Source organism: Eublepharis macularius, chromosome 2 (assembly GCF_028583425.1).
Source record: "Eublepharis macularius isolate TG4126 chromosome 2, MPM_Emac_v1.0, whole genome shotgun sequence".
Lineage (NCBI taxonomy): Eukaryota > Metazoa > Chordata > Lepidosauria > Squamata > Eublepharidae > Eublepharis > Eublepharis macularius.
Genome location: NC_072791.1, coordinates 121,119,498 through 121,140,212, shown reverse-complemented (window position 1 = coordinate 121,140,212; position 20,715 = coordinate 121,119,498). Strand labels below are relative to the sequence as shown.

Genomic DNA, 20,715 nt, shown 5'->3' with positions numbered 1-20,715 from the left:
CTTCAGATGTTTTTAGGAGCCACTGCAGTAGTATATTATTTGCTAGGGTTTTAAGGACTGTAAGCTTACAGGAATTTGGGGCTGAGGTGGGTTACTTGGGTTTTTATTGTACTTGGATTTTAAATCTGGAATTATAAATTGTCTTGAGCCACAAGGAAAAGTCAGTGTATCAATATTTTAAACTGCACGTACATAAATACATACAAATGTCAGAAGACATGGTGCATTTCCTATAACTTGCTATCTTCCAAAGACTGAATTCTTGCATCTTTTTAAAAAAAATGCCTGTAGAGTTTACTTCATAGAACAGATAGACTTAAATGTTCAGATAACCTGTATATGGGCTATTTTCTTCATTTCCAGGGAAAGAGAAGAGTTAAAACAGTCTCAAATAATAATTACTGAAAGTGAATAGCTTCCATTTCCTCTAATGGAATATCTCTTTTCCTGTTATTTCTTGGTGCCAATGAATAATATCTCTCTTTGTTGTTTTTGTACAGAGTCCAGTTCTCCAGTATCTGTATTATCTTGCACAAATCCCCATTGCTATGTCTCCTCTTAGCAACAACAGCCTATTCCTAGAATATTCAAAAAACCCATTAAAGGAATTTTTACACAAGGGTCTCCATGTTTCTCTATCTACAGATGACCCTATGCAATTCCACTATACAAAGGTAACAAAATAAAAATAATTTAGAAGCTTTGTTTTAAATTAATTTAATATTTTGCCAGTCAACTAAAAATAAAATAATTGTATGCTTGGATAATGAGAAGGATATCTGAATGGATATTCCCATTCAGTGAGACTTGATGGGAATATAGTTTCTGACCACATAGTCATAGTTGGGGTCAGCAGCTATTCTTAATATGATTTCTAAATACTGATTTATTGACTATATCTTGATGTTTCTTGATTGGGGTGGGAGCATGTTGCACAGGGCTATAGGTGACTTATAAATGAGTTATTTTGGTGTAGCCTGTCAATCTTTGTAAGAGGAAACTACAGACAGCAAATTTCTAGCCCTCATAATTGCAAAGACAAATATAAATCTGTGATAGCCCAAACCACTGAGTTAGTTGATAGTCTCTACCTACCTGTTGGACCGTTCTCCTAATTGAGTTTATTTAGGAATAAATAAATGTTTTTATTTAATTAGTGAATTTTATTATAAGGGAGCTAATGTGTAGTGGTTAGAGTGGCAGACTAGAATCTGGGAGATCCAGGTTAGAATTTTAAAAATGCCAAGGAAGATCACTGTTGACCTTGGGCCAGTCAGACATTCTCAGTCTAATGTACCTCACAGGGCTGTCGTGAGAATAAGATGGAGGGGAATGATATAAGATGCTTTTGGTCCTTATTAGGGAGAAAGATGGGGTATTAAAGAAGGAAACAAATACACAAACCTACCTTCCAAGTTTCTTGCTTAACTGCCTGAGATAGTATTTGTCTTGGTGTTAAAGTTTGTAAGGCTGGGGTTTTTTTGTGTGACTTCACTACCTATGGGGAAACTGTCTTTTCTGATATGGCTCAGTACTTCATGGCTGCCATGAGATCCATGAGGCATCTCCCAATCCTCATTGGTTCACATAAATGGAAGGTCGCATAGTGGATTGATTCTCTGCTCTAATTAAGATATTGGTTGTTGATGGGGGATGTAATGATAACTTTTTGTCATGGTCAGATGGTTACCTGGTGAGTTTTAGAGGATACACACATGTATTACTTATAAACATATAAATTAAACCTTTGGGAGAAGCCGTCCTGTGATTCAGAACAGCTTTAGTGTGCTTATGACCCTTAACTCTGTTTCTCCTTTTCAGTAGTCAGGTGACCTTTCAAACAGCTGTCTGGAGGCAGCAGTGGGCTGGATGGGGGCCAGCAAAGTGAAGCTCAAGTCTGACAAGGCTGAAATACAGTTGCTTAACAATAGTACTAATCGGGGAGTAAGGAGTTAGTTTGTTCTGGATGGGCTTGCATCTATGCTGAAAGAAAAGAGCTTGTGGACACTGTTTTTTGCTGCAGGCGTAACGTGTGGCACATATTACTTTTTAATAAGTTTTCATTAATTTGCCATTTACATCTCCTGGAAAAGGGAGGGGTTATCTACACTCTGGTCATAGAGTTAGACCTGGTGCACTGCACTTGGGGCTGCCTATGAAGAATGTTTAGAAACTTCAGGTTGTGCAGAATGAAGCAGCAAGGTTTGCTGGTTGGTACATCTGTGTTAGAGCATATTGCACCAGTTTCAAAGGATCTGCATGGCTACCACTTCATTTCTGAACTTTGTTCAAGTACTGGTACTCACCCTGGTCCTAGGTCATTTATGGCTTTGAAGGTATCTTAAGGAGCTTCTTCCATATCAGCTGGAACAAACATTGAAATCTGTATCTGAAACTATTGATTGGGACCTCATTTACTCATGTGACATGGGTGGCAGGATCTCCTTTCCTGTGGTTGCACTTCATTATGGAATTCCATCCCCACCGCAATAAGTCTAATGCCATTTATGTTAAGTTGGCTTTTAATTATTTTAGTGGCTTTAAATTATTACGATCGGAGAAAGGTATTACTACTTGCTGAATCTCTCTCTCTCTCTCTCTCTCTCTCTCTCTCTCTCTCTCTCTCTCTCTCTCACACACACACACACACACATACACACACACACACACAGAGCTTTTCTATAGAAGAAATATTTTGAATATTACTGTTTTAATAATTTTGTGATTGTTGTGTGTGTGTTTTGGTTTATTTATAATTTGTGTACTAACTGAGCTTATTCTTGTATATCACCTCAAGAACTGCATAGATTTCAAATAATAAAAATAATATTTTAATACATTTGAAGGAAGCACTTATGGAAGAATATGCCATAGCCGCTCAAGTGTGGAAACTAAGCACGTGTGACCTGTGTGAAATAGCAAGAAATAGTGTACTACAAAGTGGTTTGTCAGATAAGGTAAATTGAATTTGCTGAAGGGATTGTGGTCAATCTTTATCATTTATTACAATAGAAAAATGGGATCCCATTGTTTCAATATTGTTCAGGAATCAGTTAAATTTTTCCATATTTCAGTAGAACTGTTTGACTCAAATAATAGAAAGTGTTATGTATGCCATAGATCCATGTGCTACTTAGAAAGAGGTGAAGTAATTACTAAAATATTTTTCTGTAAACAAGCTGCTTCTATGAGAAGCCATTTAAGGCAGTCTCCTCACAACATTTTCCTTGAGTTTGACCTGGAAATTATAACAGGTCTGGAATGTTGCTGCATGCGTCTTTACTGGTGTTTCGTATAGGATTTATATTATTCCCATCTTGCAGCAGCTGCACTGTCTCCCCATGGAGTTCCGGATAAAATTCAAGGTGTTGGTTTTAACCTTTAAACCCCTTAGCGGTCAGGGACCGACATACCTATGGGACCGCCTCTCACCATATGTGCCCTGGAGAGTCCTGATATCAGCCAATAATCTACTGGTGGTCCCGGGACCCAGGGAGGTGAGACTGGCCTCAACCGGAGCCAGAGCCTTTTTGGTCCTGGCTCTGACCTAATGGAACTCTCTGTCAGAGGATACATGGGCCCACCAGAATCTCTAATTGTGCTGGTGGGCCTGCAAGACTCAGATGTTCCGTCAGGCATATGGTTGAAGCTGGATCAGCAGTCATCCAGAAAGCCCCCCAACTGGCTTCCTGGTGGGGAGGGCGCATGTGATCATCTGGCCCTCCCATATGAGTTACCGCCTGACAGAAAGGGATAGTTCCTCTTTTTACTCACCCCTTTGTGTTTTACTGGCAGGGGGTGGTTGCAAGGCTGCTGTCTGGGGGTAGTGTCAATGGGAATTCCTCTATTTTATTGATGTTTTTAAATGTAAATTATGTTTTATTGTTGTATCCTGCCCTGAGCCCACTTGCAGGGAGGGTGGGATAGAAGTCCAATAAATAAATAAAAATAAATAATCAATAACATGAACAACGTTTTAGAATGTGGCACTAGAACTGACATGTAAGCCTTCTCCAAAGAGGTTCCTGGTACACAATGTGTGTGAGAAAGATAAGAGATAGATTCTGCTTCTGCTGTCAGTGTGGCCACAGAAGAGTTAATTCCATTTTTTCTCAGCCTATAATGATTTTTCTCATTTTCCAGAACAACCACTGCTGTTGAAATGACTCCCACTATAGCTTTACCTGTCCTTTTTCCCAAGGGAAGGAGGTGGCTCTTTCCTGACCAACTACTGTGTATTTTCTTTTGCTTTTATAAATCAAAGCAAGTCTGAATAGATTTCTTCTATATATCTTTAGGAAAAACAGAAATTTTTAGGTTTAAATTATTTCCATGAAGGACCTGAAGGAAATGACATTCGAAAGACAAATGTTGCACAGATTCGGATGGCTTTCAGGTATGAGACCCTGTGCAACGAGCTGAGTTTCTTATCGGATGCAATGAAGACAGAAGAGATTAGTGCACTCTCAAATTAGTCATAGCTCCAATATCATGATGACTGTATTGCATAAGTGCCAGGACAGAAGTGTGTGAACATAAAAGAATTTGAACATCAACAGAAAAGAGAGCTGCTTGGTGACCAGAACTCTCAAGTTGCATCAGTCTGTGCAACAGATCCAGTTTCTGCAAGCACTGTATGTAGGTTGGATTGCTGTATATATTCTGATGTAGGCACACAAATCTGTTTTTATGCTGCATCTAAATTGTACCCAAAATCTAAAATGTATCGTGTTTGCATTTGGGATACATAACATTCTGCTTGGAAAAAAATAGACGGAGATGGCAGATTCTGATAGCACACATGCACCTCGTTTGTCATGCCAAGTGGTAAATAAAGGTCTGTGGGACTTAAATCCATGATAAGACTGTAGAGCAAACAACGTACAAAGAACTATAATGCCCCTTTCATTTTGGAGGCTATTTAGCAAAAAATTGTAGTAATTTTTTAGGGAAATAAAATAATATGACCAAAGAGCTACTACAAGTATGTTGTAAGAAAAACTATTGAGCACATTTATCTACATTTTTATCTTCCCCTCTGCAAATGTTGTAATTTTATTCAATACTTTAAGAGGATACGTTGATGATTGGCAGCCAATCCTGGATGAATGTGCTGATTTAGTCATGTTTGTGGTGATGTTGGGCACCTTATTTTAATTTTTTAACAAATGCTGTAACAGGTCTTAAAAGAACTGTATTTTGAATGTGCAGTACTAAATATGAGCATATCCTTTCACATTTCTCCTGTGTGGTGGTAGGTCAGTTCTATTCAGAGGTCAGTTCTATTCAGAGGAGTGAGTAGTACTGGAAGCCTGTGATATTACAAGAATATTGGTTTGTTTAAACATATGTAGATCAAACTAGATGTGGGATCAAGTAAGGATATAAAAGGTAACATTAGCAGAAAGACCTTATCGCACACCCCCTAAGTTGCTTCTTGCAAGCCAGTTCAAAAATTAGATTGCTTCTGTTTGCGCTCAGATTCAAAACTGCCTATCTTCTCTGAATCCAAGTATGTGTTCGCTTCCACTCAGGCAGGCTGGTGTGATGTTCCTAACTGGCCTAGCTTACAATCAGTGCAAGAGGCAACCAATAGTTCAAATTTGTACTGATAGGAAAGTTCACTTTTCTAGAATAGATAAATTTGGAATACTGTGTACCGGAATGTTTTATTCCTAAAACAAATAAGTTGGTAAAATGTGTTACAAATTTTCCTTTTGTGGTTTAAAAATAATTTTGGGGGGATAGTAATTTCTTTATGGTATAAGTGCATTATTCACACAGTGCTTTAAAAACGAGCCATGTCAATTGCATTTTGTGTACAAAGTTCAGTGATGTGTTCTAAGGCTAGCAGTGTCAGTTTGACACCTTGAATTCACATTCCTTACAAACTTCCTACTAGGCAATACACTTGTTATAATAAGTGCGCTTATATACCAACCTTCTAAACAGATTAGTTTCCACTCAGAGCAGTGAACAATGTGTTATTATTATCCCCACAATACAGCTGGGGTGCAGAGGCTGAGAGGAGTGGCTTACTTAAACCCACCTGCAGAACTCATGGCAGTAGTGAAAGTCGGACAAGCAGAATGCTGATTTGCAACCCAAGCACTTAACCACTATTAGTATGCAGTCAAACAAGTCTATTCATACAAAAGAAGCCCTATTGTTTTACGTGTTTCCCTACTATTCTCTACTCGCCTTGGGGCAAAATGGCAGTTACATGCTAGGTAGCTGTTTTGCTTTTCCCAAGAGTCTGAATGCAGGCATGGGACAGGCTCAGGGGATCCTGTACTTTTGGTAAGAGCATGTTTCCAAGTTTTTCTGAAATCTCTGCATTTTTGTATCTTGTATTGATTCAGTGGCAGAAACAGCTTTTATGGTCCATTTCCCTTTCTTCAATTCTCTCTCTCTCTCTCTCTCTCTCTGGCTGTGCTCTTACCTAGGAAAGGTCATTTCTTCCAGACCTTCATCTCTATTTATTCTTAATTTTAATAAAATATTTATATCCTGCTTTTCCTTATGGATCAAGGCAGCTTAAAATTCATAGTCAAATCATTGCAATTTCAAACCAACAGAATAAGCCGATGTATCACCACCCTGCCTATAGTTTATATCCCATTATCAAGCATTTGTTAACAAAATGGCCTGGTAGCACCTCCTCAAGATTTCCTTTACCTCAGGAGCTCCAACAAACACAAGAAGACAGTTAATACTTCTGTCTGGATTAAATTATTGCCCACAGGTGATACAATCCTCCTTTTAAGAACGTAAGATGAGCCCTCCTGCATCCAACCAGTGGTCCATCAAGCCCAGCATCCTACCTTACAAAGTGGCAAACCAGTTATTTTGGAGGGCCAACAACAGGGCATACAGGCCAAGGCTTTCCCCTGACATTGCCTCCATGCACTAGTATTCAGAAGTTTACTGCCTGTGAATGTGGGCATTTCCTTTAGACACCATGGTTAGTAACCACTGATAGACCCTATCCTCCATTAATCTGTCTACTCCCCTTTTAAAGTCTCTGTGCCTGAGAACATCACTAAATCCTCTGGCAGTGAACTCCACATTTTAATCACTGTAAAGAAGTATTTCTTTTTGTCCATCCTGAATCTGCTGCCCAACAACTTCTCTGAATGCCCTAACATTTTAGGAGAGGGAGAAAAAGTTCTCTTTCCACTCTTTCTTCCCCATGCATAATTTTATAAACCTCTAATGTCCCCCACCCCTTTAGCCCTTTCTTTTATAAACTGTAAAAGTCCTAGATTCTTCAGACTTTCCTCATAGGAAAAGTGCCTCAACCCCTTAATCATCTTGAATGCTCTCTTCTATGCTTTTCCCCACTCTGCAATGCCTTTTTTGAGATATGGTGACCAGAATTGCACACAGTATTCCAAATGAGGCTGCACCATAGATCAGGGGCATTATGATATTAGCTATTTCATTTTCAGTCCCTTTCCTAATAATCCCTCACATAGATTTTGCCTTTTTCCACTGCTGGTTTGACATATTGAGCTATCCATTACAGCCCCAAGATCTTTCTCTCTCAGGTCAGACTCCATTGGCATTGAAATTGGGATTTTTTTTCTAGTGTACATCACTTTACACTAACTACATTGATCTTCATTTGCCCCATTGTTGTCCACTCACCCAATTTATGGAGACCCTCCCAGAGCTCTTCACCATCAGCCTTGGTTTTCTTTCCTGAGTAATTTTTTGTTATCTGCAAACTCGGCCACTACTCTGCTCACCCCCCATTCCAAATTATTTATGAACAACTTAAATAGTACTGGCCTCAGTACTGAATCTTGTGGGATTCCACTGCTTACTTCCCTCCATTGCAAGAATGGAAAAGGGGTTGGCTCTGGTTGATGCCAGTGGAACTAATTTAATATTAAATATCCATTGTTACTAGGAGTTTTTGAGTCATATTTGTTTTTGTTTGAAATGGACTTGCTGTAAGTTACTGAAAATACTGTATTGTGGAATTAGCATCTTAACATTTTGATTCTGTGTCATAGGGTACATATATACATGTTCCAAAGCTGTACGCTTTACTGATTACCTTGTTTTTAACTGGAAACAATATTTTCATTGTGAAATATAATCTTCATTTGATTTCTTATGCTGTTTTGACTGATGTTCTCAAGATTACCTATATTCTATCACAACCCAATAGAAAAGGCCTTCTCACACAACTTGGATGCAAAAGGACTTTTGCCATCTGCAGCTTGTCAGAACCAGTACAAAGGATTGACATCCTGGATCTCCCTCTGTTGCAACCCATTAGTGTACACACATTAGGTAAATAAACTTGTCATTTTAGTTCAGTTGCTGTAGCAGAAACACCTTATCTATAATGCCTGTCCAACATCTCTGCTTACTGTACCTTTCCCAGAACTAACAGACTATTTTTTATCTTGAACATGTGGTAAAGTATACTGACACAAATAGGCCTACGCTCCATAGCAGCTTCTTTTTTGCAGCGCGCTGGTCAGGATACTGTATCCTAAACATTTATGCTTCCTGCTTGAGTACTTTTTATGTGATCACTAAGAACAAGGAAAACATGGCTCCTATGACAATAAAATATTTGAAAGCATTAATTTGCTTTCTGTTATTTGATCGATGCTTGAGCTCAGTATTAAGAAGAGTGCCTCTTTTCTGCCATCCTGTTGTGATACTGATTAAAGAATGTTTTCTGTAGTTATGTTAGAGGCAATACAATAGCTACTCATAGAATATTCTGTGGGAAACACAGAATTAAAAGGCTAACTTTACTGGGGGATGGAGGAGAGAGAATAAGACTTTGTTATCTAACTGGGTTATTTTGAAGCTGTAGATTAGCTGCTAACACTTAATGAAAAAGGGGTTTGCTTATTTTTTATGATTTAATATTTCCTACATTTGAAGCAAAAAGGCCAACAACATATATACTGGCTCTGTGATACCCCTTAGGCTACTTTTCTTGCCTGATTTAAAAACGAAAGATGCTTGATTTGAATGTGTGCATTTTCCTAACAAATATTTGCAAATATATGTAGCATGAAGCATAATATTATAAAATGAGGAATGTTACATAAAACACATTAAAATGTCTTCAGAAATATATTGCCTTGATTTTCTTTGTACATCGATAATGGATAGGTATTCCCATGTAAATCAACATTTGAGTTTGAAACACTTAAACAAGAGCAGGCCACATATTACATAGTGCCAATGATGCTATAATCTTAGGCTCCAAACGAAAATCTAACTTAGATGATTACCATGAAATTTAGGTATGACAAGCAAGGGAACTCGAGGATTTGCAGGGGGCCCTTGTCATCAGTTTTCCCTCTTCACTACACTTGGCAGCATCTCCATGGGAAAGAATCTGGGCAAGTTGCAGTGCCAGCTGCGTGATGGGGAACCTGCAAATACTTGAGTAGGACACCTCAATTTCCCCCATATTCCCCTCTCTAAACTAGCAAAAAGGTATCTAAAGAACTGCCTAGTTATTTGGACCTCAAAGCCTATTTATTTAGCTTTATAATATCAAAGATTCAGGTTATATATACATCCCGTTTATTTGTGGGGCACTGGTTCCACTAAAATGAGTGGAATAGTCTTCTGTATAGGCATTGAAGCTCCTGTAGCCAGAACTGGCGGGTTTTGATAGAAGAAACAACAAGGAAGGTTGGAACTCTGTTTATTGCACAATAGTCATTACAATATACATTGCAAGGTTTGTAGCTATTAACAGTCTTTAAAAATGTTTGAAATGTTTTCATTAGTGCTAAAAGATTTCTGCAATGAAAATTTCATCTGCTCTTAGCAGCAATACAACAGTCACTGAAGATTTTTTCAAATCTATAGTTCTAAAAGCGAACATCATGATAAAATTAATCAGTTTTCCTTTTCCAATATAATAATATTGCCATTTACATAATTAAATGCTGCTTTTTAACCATTCACAAGTTTCTATGGGCAGTACATATACTCTTAAAGCTAGAGCAGTTTTGCAATTGTCAACAACTATGGGCAAATACCCACATGTTAAACTGTCAGCTTGTCTCACATGCTCCTTTTCTCTTGCAGCCTCACAAGGACACATCTTTAACGCTAACAGGTTAGAGGGATATAGCTGTACCATTCCACCTGCGCAGGCAGGGGACACACAACATGATGAGTTAAATATTGGATTGACTCCCTAAATAATTTGCAAGGCGCAGCTATAGGAAATACTTTACAAGGCACACATTACTGTACTTACACCACTAGGTGCATTTATTAGATTTTAAAATCTATACACAATATAAAGTTTACATACATACTCACTTTACAAATATTTACAAGCTTTCATGTTATTGATATATACAACAGCTTGCATCCCTAGATTTTACATTAAATTCTGGTGGAGTTCATTCATGTATCCTTTCACATGCATATTTTATATATGCACCCAATGCCATAATTTAAACATTCTTCTCTGCATCAGCCCAGCAGACATAAAGGATTTCTAACATAAAGTCATGAAAAACAAAGCAATTTGAGAATTTAACGACCTGTATTATGCATAAAAATGAGGCATTAAGCCCCTTTAATGGAATCCATAACCTTAAACAAAAAAGAAATAGAAGTAATGTCTAATTTTGCTTAAAAGCCTTTTGTTAAGAGGCACTTCCCAACATTACTAATCCCAAATATCCATGATCAGGGAACTACAAGAAACTTTCATGTCTTCTCTATTGTTACTGTCTACTTCAAAGTCAAATTGCAGCAAGTAAATTATATCTGTGTAATACTGGACTTCTCATGGTGTTCATCAGGACAATCTGCTGGCTAAATTTTCACTTTGGCAAGCCAGATGACATGAGGAAGAAGAGAATTACCTCTGCCATACTTTAAGTCAGTACTACTTACATTTCAATACCTCCTCAAACGCACTTCTGGAGTGTACAGGTCTGATGCATCTGCCAGACTTCCATGAGAATGGCAATCTACAGACACTATGCAATCACAAATGTAACAGTGACAACCTCTGGAAATTATTACTAGATTCTTGCCCCCAACACAAGATTTCCAGTCAGTTTTTTTCACACCGCACACAGATTTTTACAAGTACATATTCAATTAAAATAGATAAATGAGAAAGACTTTATCAGGCCTGAGAACAAGTGATACAGGCTTCAAGGTAATAAATTCTGTAAGATGTTAAAGCAAAATCAGTGTAGATATTCTTGATGCTGGTAAGCATACTGCAGAAAGGAATCAAGCACCATCTATTTGGTTTAAATCTCCCATCTTGTTTAAGTTATAATGCAGATAAGAAAAGCTAGATTAATAACTAATATCCCAGGATCATTTTACCCAGATGTTGGAACATATAATTGGGGGGGGGGAAAGCTTTTGGATTTCTGTGATCAATTACTATCACATAATTTTAAAAGAATGTATAAATCTCTGACCATGGGCATGGACTAACGGAAACTTCAAAGTTCTTAAGAGCTGCCTAAAGATTTATTCTTTTTGGAAAAAATAACAGATTTGCTAGGCTTAAAATACCAAGTAAGCAAATGTATGTAGACACTAGAAGTGGTGAGAGTTCACCACTAGAGGGCAATAGAAGTGACTGAAGCATCACAGTGGAATTCTCATCATTCCTAACTTTGCAAGCAGGCACACTTGCATAAAGGAGGATTGCTTCTTGGTCAGACAACAGGCCCTCAGTTATTATCCAATTAGTTTTGCAGTTTTTATAATGAAGTGCAATTTTGGTGCAAGCCATCCCAGAAGAGCAATGCTAAAAATAAAATATCAGGTTTTTCCAGTGTCTCATAAAATGGCAATAAATTCTTAATGTATCCACTGCAACAGACAAAAATGAAGATTAAAGTTATAAATTCTTGTAAACTTTTGAAGAACATGAATTTAGCTTATTGAAATCAGTACAATGACTAAATATAGAGGAACAATGAAAGTGTAATCTTAAAAGATATTTCATGATTATTACAAACATTACTAGGGTCATGGCCTGTGAGGCTGACCTGCTTCATCTACCATGTTGAGAATGTAGGTAGCAATATCTTCTTCTGTAGGTGCATCTGACACCACCCAAGAATCATTTGCTGCTGTCACCTGCAGACGACATATAGGGCAATTTCTGTGACGACCGCTCCTGTACAAGCCAGAAAGGGGGGAGGGGATCAGGATTGCTGTTTTTTATTGGAGATACTCAATACCACCTTATCTTTCAAGATATAATACAAGAGTAATGAAACTCGGATGAACAGCCAGAATAGATGAACTGCTGTATCAACGTTCTCTTAAGGCAAACCATACCTCAAGTATCCTTAATAGAGTATTGTCAGAGGAGAATGCCCTACTGCTTGTATAACTGCACTTTTCAATATTTAACTTAAATCTATCCTCCTGCAATCTAAAACTATTGCTTTTCCTGCCTTCAGTGAATAGAATGAACAAGAGTCTACACATTCATCCTTAACCCCCTTTGTTCCTTCAATCTTTTCATCTTACGACTTCACTTTTTAGACCTTTAATCACAGCTGTATGACAGGATCCTCCTCAGGTTGTTAACCTTCATACACTGTGGTTCTAAACTGGAAACTTTCTCCAGTATGAAGTCTTCACAGTGCTGAATATACTGGTACTCTAGCCTTTAAAGCCTGAGAAAATACCTCTGAAAGAGAACTTTAAAATAATATGATGCTTACTGCATACTGAGAATACTGTATATTGATCTTGCATTTTCACTGAAGAAATACTGAAATACCATTAGATTCCCCTGAAGAAGCCTTGATGGTGAAACACATAGGGAAATTTTATCTGAATAAACTAATATTTTTCCTTACTTGCACCACTGGCTTTATCACCAACGGAATCAACCTTTCTTTCCAGGTCCAGTTTGCTTGCTGCCCCTACAAAGTGCAGTCCATAGCCCCCATACCTGCCACAATCAATATCTACCCAATGACAAGGGCAGTTTGCATTTCTTTTCATTTCACCGGAAGGCAGAACAATATTTATTTCCATCAGCTCCTTTATAATAGGGAACTGGGTCAAACACATCACAGGAACACAACATAAAACAGTCACAGCCTGTCTCAGGCGCTTTACCATTTATCAATGCATTTCTGGCAAAAACTGTGAGCACACGGTAAGATCAGATCAGCGCGTCCATCCATGCAGATGCAACATTCTTCCTCATCAGTCAACTGTTTCACCCTATAATGCAGATAGCACTATTATTTACAATCATGACAAATCAGAACTCAGAATAATCTTTCAACACAATGTGCACCTATAACAAAACAGTTTATAGGCTCCAGGTGTTGATTTCAGTCTCATTTCCCCCTCATTTGCAAAACAGGATTATCATGTATGAGCTAGTTCATTCCCACCCCTCCACCCCCGCCCCAAGCCTTCTACATTAGAGTTATTTAATGGCTTTCCAAGAAGGAATTTTCAGATGCCAAAATATAATTGGTAGAGTAGAACAAAGCCACTAAAAACAGAGCTATGATTGTTTCTCCAACTGATTTAAATTCATTTAGATTGATATAATCCATATTTATTTAGAAGCAAGTCTCTATCCTATCTATTAATTAAGAATACTTAATTGATTTTATATAAACAAAATTCTTGTTTACGCAAACAACAATTCAATAAATATACAAAAGTGAAGCAAATTAGAAAGGATTTTTTTGTTCAAGTTCCAAAAGAAACTTCCCTCTCAAGGTACTGAGATACCTTCCCATCCAAATGCTGGCCTGGCAAGATGAAAGAGATGACAGATCCTCTGCAGCTGCTTCTGAGGCAATGTTCTGAGAAAGAACACCTGCCGCTTGACTTGTGACATCTTTATAAAGCTGAATGAACTGATACAAATTCATGATTCTTGACGCTTCTACAATGCCACTTGTCTTGTTTATCTAAAGACACAAAAAGCTGCCTTAGCAATTTTTTAGTCATTCCATCTGTTCACAATATTAATTGTATAAATACACACAAAGGAGACATGAACCAACAGTTCTAAAAGACCAAGATGCACAAAGGGATTTTCCACAGCATAATGGCTTTAGAATGACATTACAATTCTATTAGTCATCTTTTTTATTTTTATTTTGGATAATTGTCTAGTCCTTTCACAGCATTATGAAGACTGTAAGATTGATACTATTCCTTTCACATTAGTTCCCAAAACATGTCTTTGCTTTTCATTTCGCTTTTATTCTTAGCTAAGATTAGGAACAACTTCTAACAGTATCTCAACTTTTAATTGCATTTTGATAACTAATGGGACCAAAATGAAAGGCACTGACCTTTGTACACACTACTCGAACAGCCATCTTCCAGAGAGCAGAGGAGTCAGAGCCTGGCTGCACCTCAAACAACAGGTGCTTGTCCTGACCAGAAGCTACTTTGGCAGTTCTGAAATAATGGAATATTCATTTAACTAAGTGTAGTAGACACACCAAGCATAAATCCACTTGGATTACAAATGAGGATAATCACTCATTTACCTTTTCTGTGGATACCCAAGTCATCATTTGTGTGCTAGGAATCCACATCCTTTCTTGAATATTATGTTGACGTTTTGGGGATGTACAGTTTACTTACCATTATTTTTGATCAATCACATTTCAGCATACTATTAATAAAATATGCATTTTAAGAAACATTTCCTAGTCTAGATTCCTAGGATAATCATTACTTGCGTCACCCACTTCTTAATTTTGCTGGTTAAGGGTCAATTTTAAATTGTCAGTGTTCTAATTGAAAAATTAAGATATTAAGCTCTCAACATGGATCCAGGACACATTTCTGCCAATACTTATTTTTTCCTCCTCTTGATCAGTTGCACTGTTATTTCGAAGCTGAGAGTATTCTTAGAGTTTTTCTCCAAAACTGGAAAGCTATATTCATTATCACAAATATAGTGATTTTTGCACATTTCTTTTAAACTGATCATAATAAATGTAGGCTAAAGAGATTTCCCACTATGCTTTTTATGCTACATTCATATCTGATGCAATTACCCCTCAGGATACTCCACTCTAAATGTCTTTGTTGATCAAGCCTGCAATCTTAACATGGCAATCCTATGCAGAGATACTCCAGTCTAAGTCCATTGATTTCAATGGGCTTAGACTGGAGTAGTTCTACGTAAGACTACTGACTACACAGTAAGCTCCACTGAGCTCCATGTTACTTCGTGTTAACAATGCTTGTTATTGAGCAAGCATTCTTAGGATAGTGCTATAAGTCACCTACCGTGTGTTTACTAGTTTAATTGCCATTCTCAGGAACTTTTAGCCCGTATAAAGCACCCTAGTTTGCTATGCCTTCCTTTGTGTATATTGCAGCATTAAGGACCTGTTGAAAGGAAATTAGCCCCATTACATATACCACTTCTTGGGAATGTATCTAATAACATTGGCTGTGGCCTTTGAAATGTTAGATCATAATACATTTCGTAGTCTAAGATGTCACAACACTTCTGGTGTTTTTGCTGTACGATACTAACATGGATACCCTGATGGAATTTTACAAACATTTACATTTCAAAATTTTATGAATATGCTCATTTACTGTAGATTCTTTATTGTTACTTGCTATTTGTTATGTTTTTATTATATTTAAAAAATGGAAAATTAATAAAAATATTTTTAAAATATGCTCATTTACTAGGCAAATAATTAATAGCTGGAATATATCTTATGACTGTGGAATGAATGAGTGATACTAAACAGTTAATAGGGTTTCATATCATACCTAGATTCTACAGTGCTTCTATAACAGAGTGCTTAATCTTTCAACGAAGATGTACACATGCTAAACAGTCACCAAACGTCTTCAGCAACAATTCACTCAACCTGGCAATCTGCTAGGCGTATGTGCTATTAAACAAAGTTGTGTTATGTACAAAAGAAACAAAGAAATCTTACACATCATTAAGTTCAGCTACTCTGCCCAAAAATTCTTCATATGTCAGGAAGCCACTTTCTCGAAACAGAGATAAATGTTTGACTACTTTTTCTGGTAACTTATTAATAACTGTGTGTGTCTGGCTTGAGAGTTGTTGGCCCATGATACGGTTCTTCAGCTCAACGTTCAGGAAGAAATGCAGCTTCACTCATTTGGGAAGTTTCTATTAAATAATTTAAAAAATGCCGTATTAGTATAAAAACAATAATTGGATCATTTATCTCCTACATCTTTTAAAATTGCTAGCTAGCTACTCACTGACATCTACATCCTAATACTGAGATGCCCTGCTCTGAATTACAGTTGATTGTATGAGTACATCATGCAAGTACAACCTTAACAATCAGATGAATTAATCTCCTGTGAAAATACTTTTTTTGTTTAAACACACCCACAAAACCTGTAACATACAACATCAATTACTATAATTCAGAGCAATCTGTCATTTTCTTGTAGGCCAAAACCAGCACCTCTTAATAGGAAGGGAATTTTCAGGATCATTCAAGTTAAACAATCTAGAAAATAACAGCGCACAGCAAAGATGGATGATTAAAGTGGAAGAGTACCAGCAAGAATTTGGACGTGGAAAATGCTTCTTAATAATACATGTGGTGCAGAATACACTGCAATTTACACTGTAACTAAACCCAGCCTCTGAGTTTTCATTATTTAAGTCTTCTTATCTAAAGACTTACTGGCATTTGATCTCAGGAACTCCAGACATAAAATAATTCTGTAGTAAACATGGATTTTTAAACTTCCAATAGTCAGATGACATACAAGAATTTGTGAAGATTAAATTTATAAACACCCATGCAACAATACACCATTTTCTGGATTTCACAGCTGCAGTTCAGGATCATTTATAGCAGGTGTTCTCTGTGAGAATTCACTGTGCATAATTTCTTAAACCTACTTTGACAGCAAATATCAGGCTTCTGCCCAGCTTGTGATACTCTTATCTTTATTGCTGCTTATGCCTGTCAACAGTCTAAAAATTATCTGGAATAACTGAGGTTCACCTGTGACAACACCGAGTACAGCTTATTTATTACCTTAGGCAAAATTCATGTTTTATCAGAAAGCATTCCCAGTGTACATTCTTAGTATGAAGCAGCTAATCTGTGTAATGTGATCTTGTGTTCACATGTAAACACTTAAGTGGAAGTAAAACCACTACATCAAGCGACATCTGTAGTCTATCCCTAATGTACCACAATACTAACGTACACAATACTCCTGTTTATTTTTACTGCAACAAAGTATCAGTTGTTGCAATATCAATTATAAATACTGCAACAATTTGTCCTAAGCAGTTACATCCTTCTGTTGAAATCAACTGGCTCAGAAGACTGTAACTGTGCTTAGGATGACTTTAACTTTAACTTTAATTGAATTTTTATACCACCCATCTCCCGAAGGACTCAGGGCGGTGTACAGCCAAAATAAAACATACAAATATAAAACAGTAAGAATATAAAATATAAACATATTGGATAATTTAACTCAGAACAGAACCACTCCATTAAAACACATTTAGGCCAGCTCTGCTTGTTGGAATAATAACGTCTTAAGGGCACGGCGAAAGGTGTGTAGGTCAGGGACCATACGTATCTCCGGGGGCAATTCATTCCAGAGGGCAGGTGCCCTGACAGAGAAGGCTCTCCTCCTGGGGGTCACCAGCCGACATTGTTTGACCGACGGCACCCTGAGGAAGCCCTCTCTGTGGGAGCGTACCGGCCTGTGGGAGGCTATCGGTAGCAGCAGGCGGTCTCGCAAATACCTAGGCCCTAAGCCATGGAACGCTCTGAAGATGGTAACCAGCACCTTGGTAACCAGTACCTTGAAGCGCACCCGGAAGAACACCGGAAGCCAGTGTAGCTCGCGCAGGAGAGGTGTTACATGGGTGCGCCGTGTCGCTCCCATAATCGCCCGCGTGGCCGCATTCTGAACTAATTGTAGCCTCCAGATGGTCCTCAAGGGGAGCCCCATGTAGAGAGCGTTACAGTAGTCCAGATGGGAGGAAACGCGGGCATGGGTGACTGTGCGCAAGGCGTCCAGATCCAGAAAGGGACGCAACTGGTGAACCAGGCGGACCTGATAAAAAGCCCCCCTGGCCACGGCCGACACATGATCTTCTAACGACAGCCGCGCATCCAGGAGGACACCCAAGTTGCGAGTCCTCTCTGTGGGGGCCAAAATCTCACCCCCAATAGTCAGCGATGGAACCAGCTGGCTATAACGGGGCGCCGGAAACCACAGCCATTCCATCTTGGGTTGAGTCTGAGCCTGCTTCTCCCCATCCAGATCCGTATGGCCTCCAGGCACCGGGACATCACGTTAAGGGCATCACTGGGGTGATCCAGGGTAGAGATGTACAACTGAGTGTCATCAGCATACTGATGGTACTTTACCCCAAAACCACGGATGATCTCACCCAGCGGCTTCACATAGATGTTAAACAGAAGGGGCAAGAGGACCGACCCCTGCGGCACCTCACAAGTGAGGTGCCTCCGGGTCGACCGCTGCCCCCGTCAGCACAAACTGCGAGCGGTCGGAGAGGAAGGAGGAGAACCATCGCAACACAGTGCCCCCCACTCCCAACCCCTCCAACCGCCGCAGCATGATCCCATGGTCAGTGGTGTCAAAAGCCGCTGAGAAGTCTACTAGGACCAGGACAGAGGAACAACCCCTGTCCCGAGCCCTCCAGAGATCATCAACCAATGCGACCAATGCCGTTTCCATACTGTGCCCAGGCCTGAAGCCCGACTGATACGGATCCAGATAGACATCTTCCTCCAGGTGCTGGGGAAGTTGGTGCGCTGTAAGACACGAAAGATTCAGGTCCAGTAGTACCTTAAAAGACCAACTGGATTGCCTAGTTATGAGTTTCCCAGAGTCAAAGTTCCCCATCAGAGCAATCCTGGCAATCCAGTTGGTCTTTAAGGTACTACTGCACCTGAATCTTTTGTGTCTTACAGGGTCATCCTAAGCACAGTTACAGCCTTCTGACCCAGAATCCAAGACCCAGATGTTGTTCTATTACAAACCAACATGGCTACCAACCTGAAACTGTAAGACAACTTCAAAAAGAGTCCAGTAGCACCTTTAAGACTAACCAATTTTATTGTAGCATAAGCTTTCGAGAATCAAGTTCTCTTCATCAGATGCATGGTACAGAAACTGGTCAAATATAGAAGGGGGGGGAGGGGAGAGAAGATGCAATTAGGGGGGGGGGAGAGGGAGGATGCACCCAAAACACTAACAAGGCTAACTCCTCTGCATGTAAGACAACTTATCCCTGTGGAATGAAGGTTTTAATTCTCTCCAGAAGCAGCAAGGCAAATACGAAAAAACCCAAACAAAAAAAAAACCACTCACCTTCACCAAAAAACCCACCTATCTTTGATAGCCAACATTTGTCAAAATAAATAGATGCCCATGGTTTACATAGATTACAACCCCTCAAAGCACTACAGAACTCAAGTGCTATAAAATCTCTTTGGAGCAAGAGCTGTGGTGCATATCTGACCTGAATCTATGTTGAAAACATTGTTTATTGCCTGGGAGAACACTTGTTTTAACGCCGAACAAACCGGGGTACCGAGGGCTAGAGTAACTGCCCGCTTCGCACAACACGAAGAATGTACGTTCGTACACACAAACATGGGTAAGCAAGCACACGCACACAAAACATGACTTATCTGGAGACCATGAGGCTCTGCGCACGCAGCCAAGGGGTACGCGCAAAGGACCCCGCACTCTATTCGGCAGCGGCGCCTCCGGCCCGCCGATGCCACACCCACTCGGCGTCCCCCTCCCCCCAGCGGCGCCCCTGACTTCAACGAGGCCGGCCGGAGAGTGGCCGAAGGTGAGGTGCCTGCCAGTCCCCCGTCCAGACGCCAGAGAGAGGCTGGCAAGCATCGGGTATCGGGACTGAAGCTGGGAGGGACGGGAGGCCCGGCTCCGACCAGCGCCTGGAATTCCAGGCCCTGGGGCAGGGGGAGAGGGTGGCGCCGCTGCCAAGAGAAGACGACGTAAGGAAGCGTCGCCAGCCGCCTCACCCCAGCGCCAAGGCATCCTCTTACTCCTCTTTCCGACGGGCGGCAAAGCCTCCCCATTTGCCTTCGCCAGAGTCTGTCCACTCCCTCACAAATGGGCGAACGCCGCGAAGATACGACATCTAGGCCAACTCGGTTCCCGTCGCGCTCTGTTTACGTCTACTCACCTCCCCTTCTCGGGCTCCTTCCTTGTTGCCGGGATACCAAAACGGAGCTTTCGGGGTTAGGAACTGTTGTGCTTGTTTGCTTTTACTGGGTAGTGGGTGAAAGTTGGACCTAGATAATTTTAAACATATGCTTATGAATTCATATGATTTTATATTGAAATAAAACAAAAAAAGCCTTCATATTATAAGGCATATCCTAGTCTACAGATAGCACCGAAACAATCATGCCCCCATAGGGTTGCCAGGTCCATGTTAGGAAATTCCTGGAGATTTGGGAGATGGAACCTAGGAAGGGGATGTACTAAAAGGAATGACAAGATTGCCATTGAAAATAATGAGAGAGGCTTGAAGGCCCATTGGAAATAATGGGAACCAGGAATGCGCATTTACATAGGTGTGACAGAAGGGCTCTGGGAATGGAATGACAGGCCTCTAACTGGAATGACGGCCCCTGGGTGTTACAGAAGGCCTTTGGAACTGGAATGACATGCCCCTGA

At 39.6% G+C, this 20,715-nt stretch overlaps 2 protein-coding genes across 7 annotated transcripts in view; one reads left to right on the top strand and one right to left on the bottom strand.

Moving 5' to 3' along the window:
* The window catches only part of AMPD3 (adenosine monophosphate deaminase 3), a 69,165-nt gene extending 60,064 nt beyond the window's left edge, over positions 1–9,101 (top strand). For both annotated transcript variants that reach the window (XM_054970922.1, XM_054970921.1), the window contains exons 13-15: positions 501–674; positions 2,847–2,957; positions 4,299–9,101. In XM_054970922.1, coding sequence (XP_054826897.1) covers positions 501–674; positions 2,847–2,957; positions 4,299–4,475 — 462 coding nt within the window. In that variant the 3' untranslated portion in view covers positions 4,476–9,101. The remainder of the gene's footprint in view (positions 1–500; positions 675–2,846; positions 2,958–4,298) is intronic.
* A 573-nt stretch (positions 9,102–9,674) lies between these two features.
* Positions 9,675–20,260, bottom strand: RNF141 (ring finger protein 141). Of its 5 annotated transcripts, none has more exons than XM_054971533.1 (6): positions 20,079–20,260; positions 15,951–16,153; positions 14,325–14,433; positions 13,753–13,934; positions 13,120–13,227; positions 9,675–12,160 (listed from the first exon to the last, which is right to left on the bottom strand). In XM_054971533.1, the coding sequence occupies exons 2-6, from the start codon at positions 16,091–16,093 to the stop codon at positions 12,010–12,012; spliced, it is 693 nt and encodes a 230-aa protein (XP_054827508.1). In that variant the 5' UTR covers positions 16,094–16,153; positions 20,079–20,260; the 3' UTR covers positions 9,675–12,009. The 5 variants fall into 5 exon arrangements, with proteins under 5 accessions (XP_054827508.1, XP_054827506.1, XP_054827507.1 ...); XM_054971531.1 differs by having other exon boundaries at positions 20,055–20,259; XM_054971532.1 differs by lacking the exon at positions 20,079–20,260 and adding an exon at positions 19,679–20,035.
* Between the last annotated feature and the right edge of the window lie 455 nt (positions 20,261–20,715).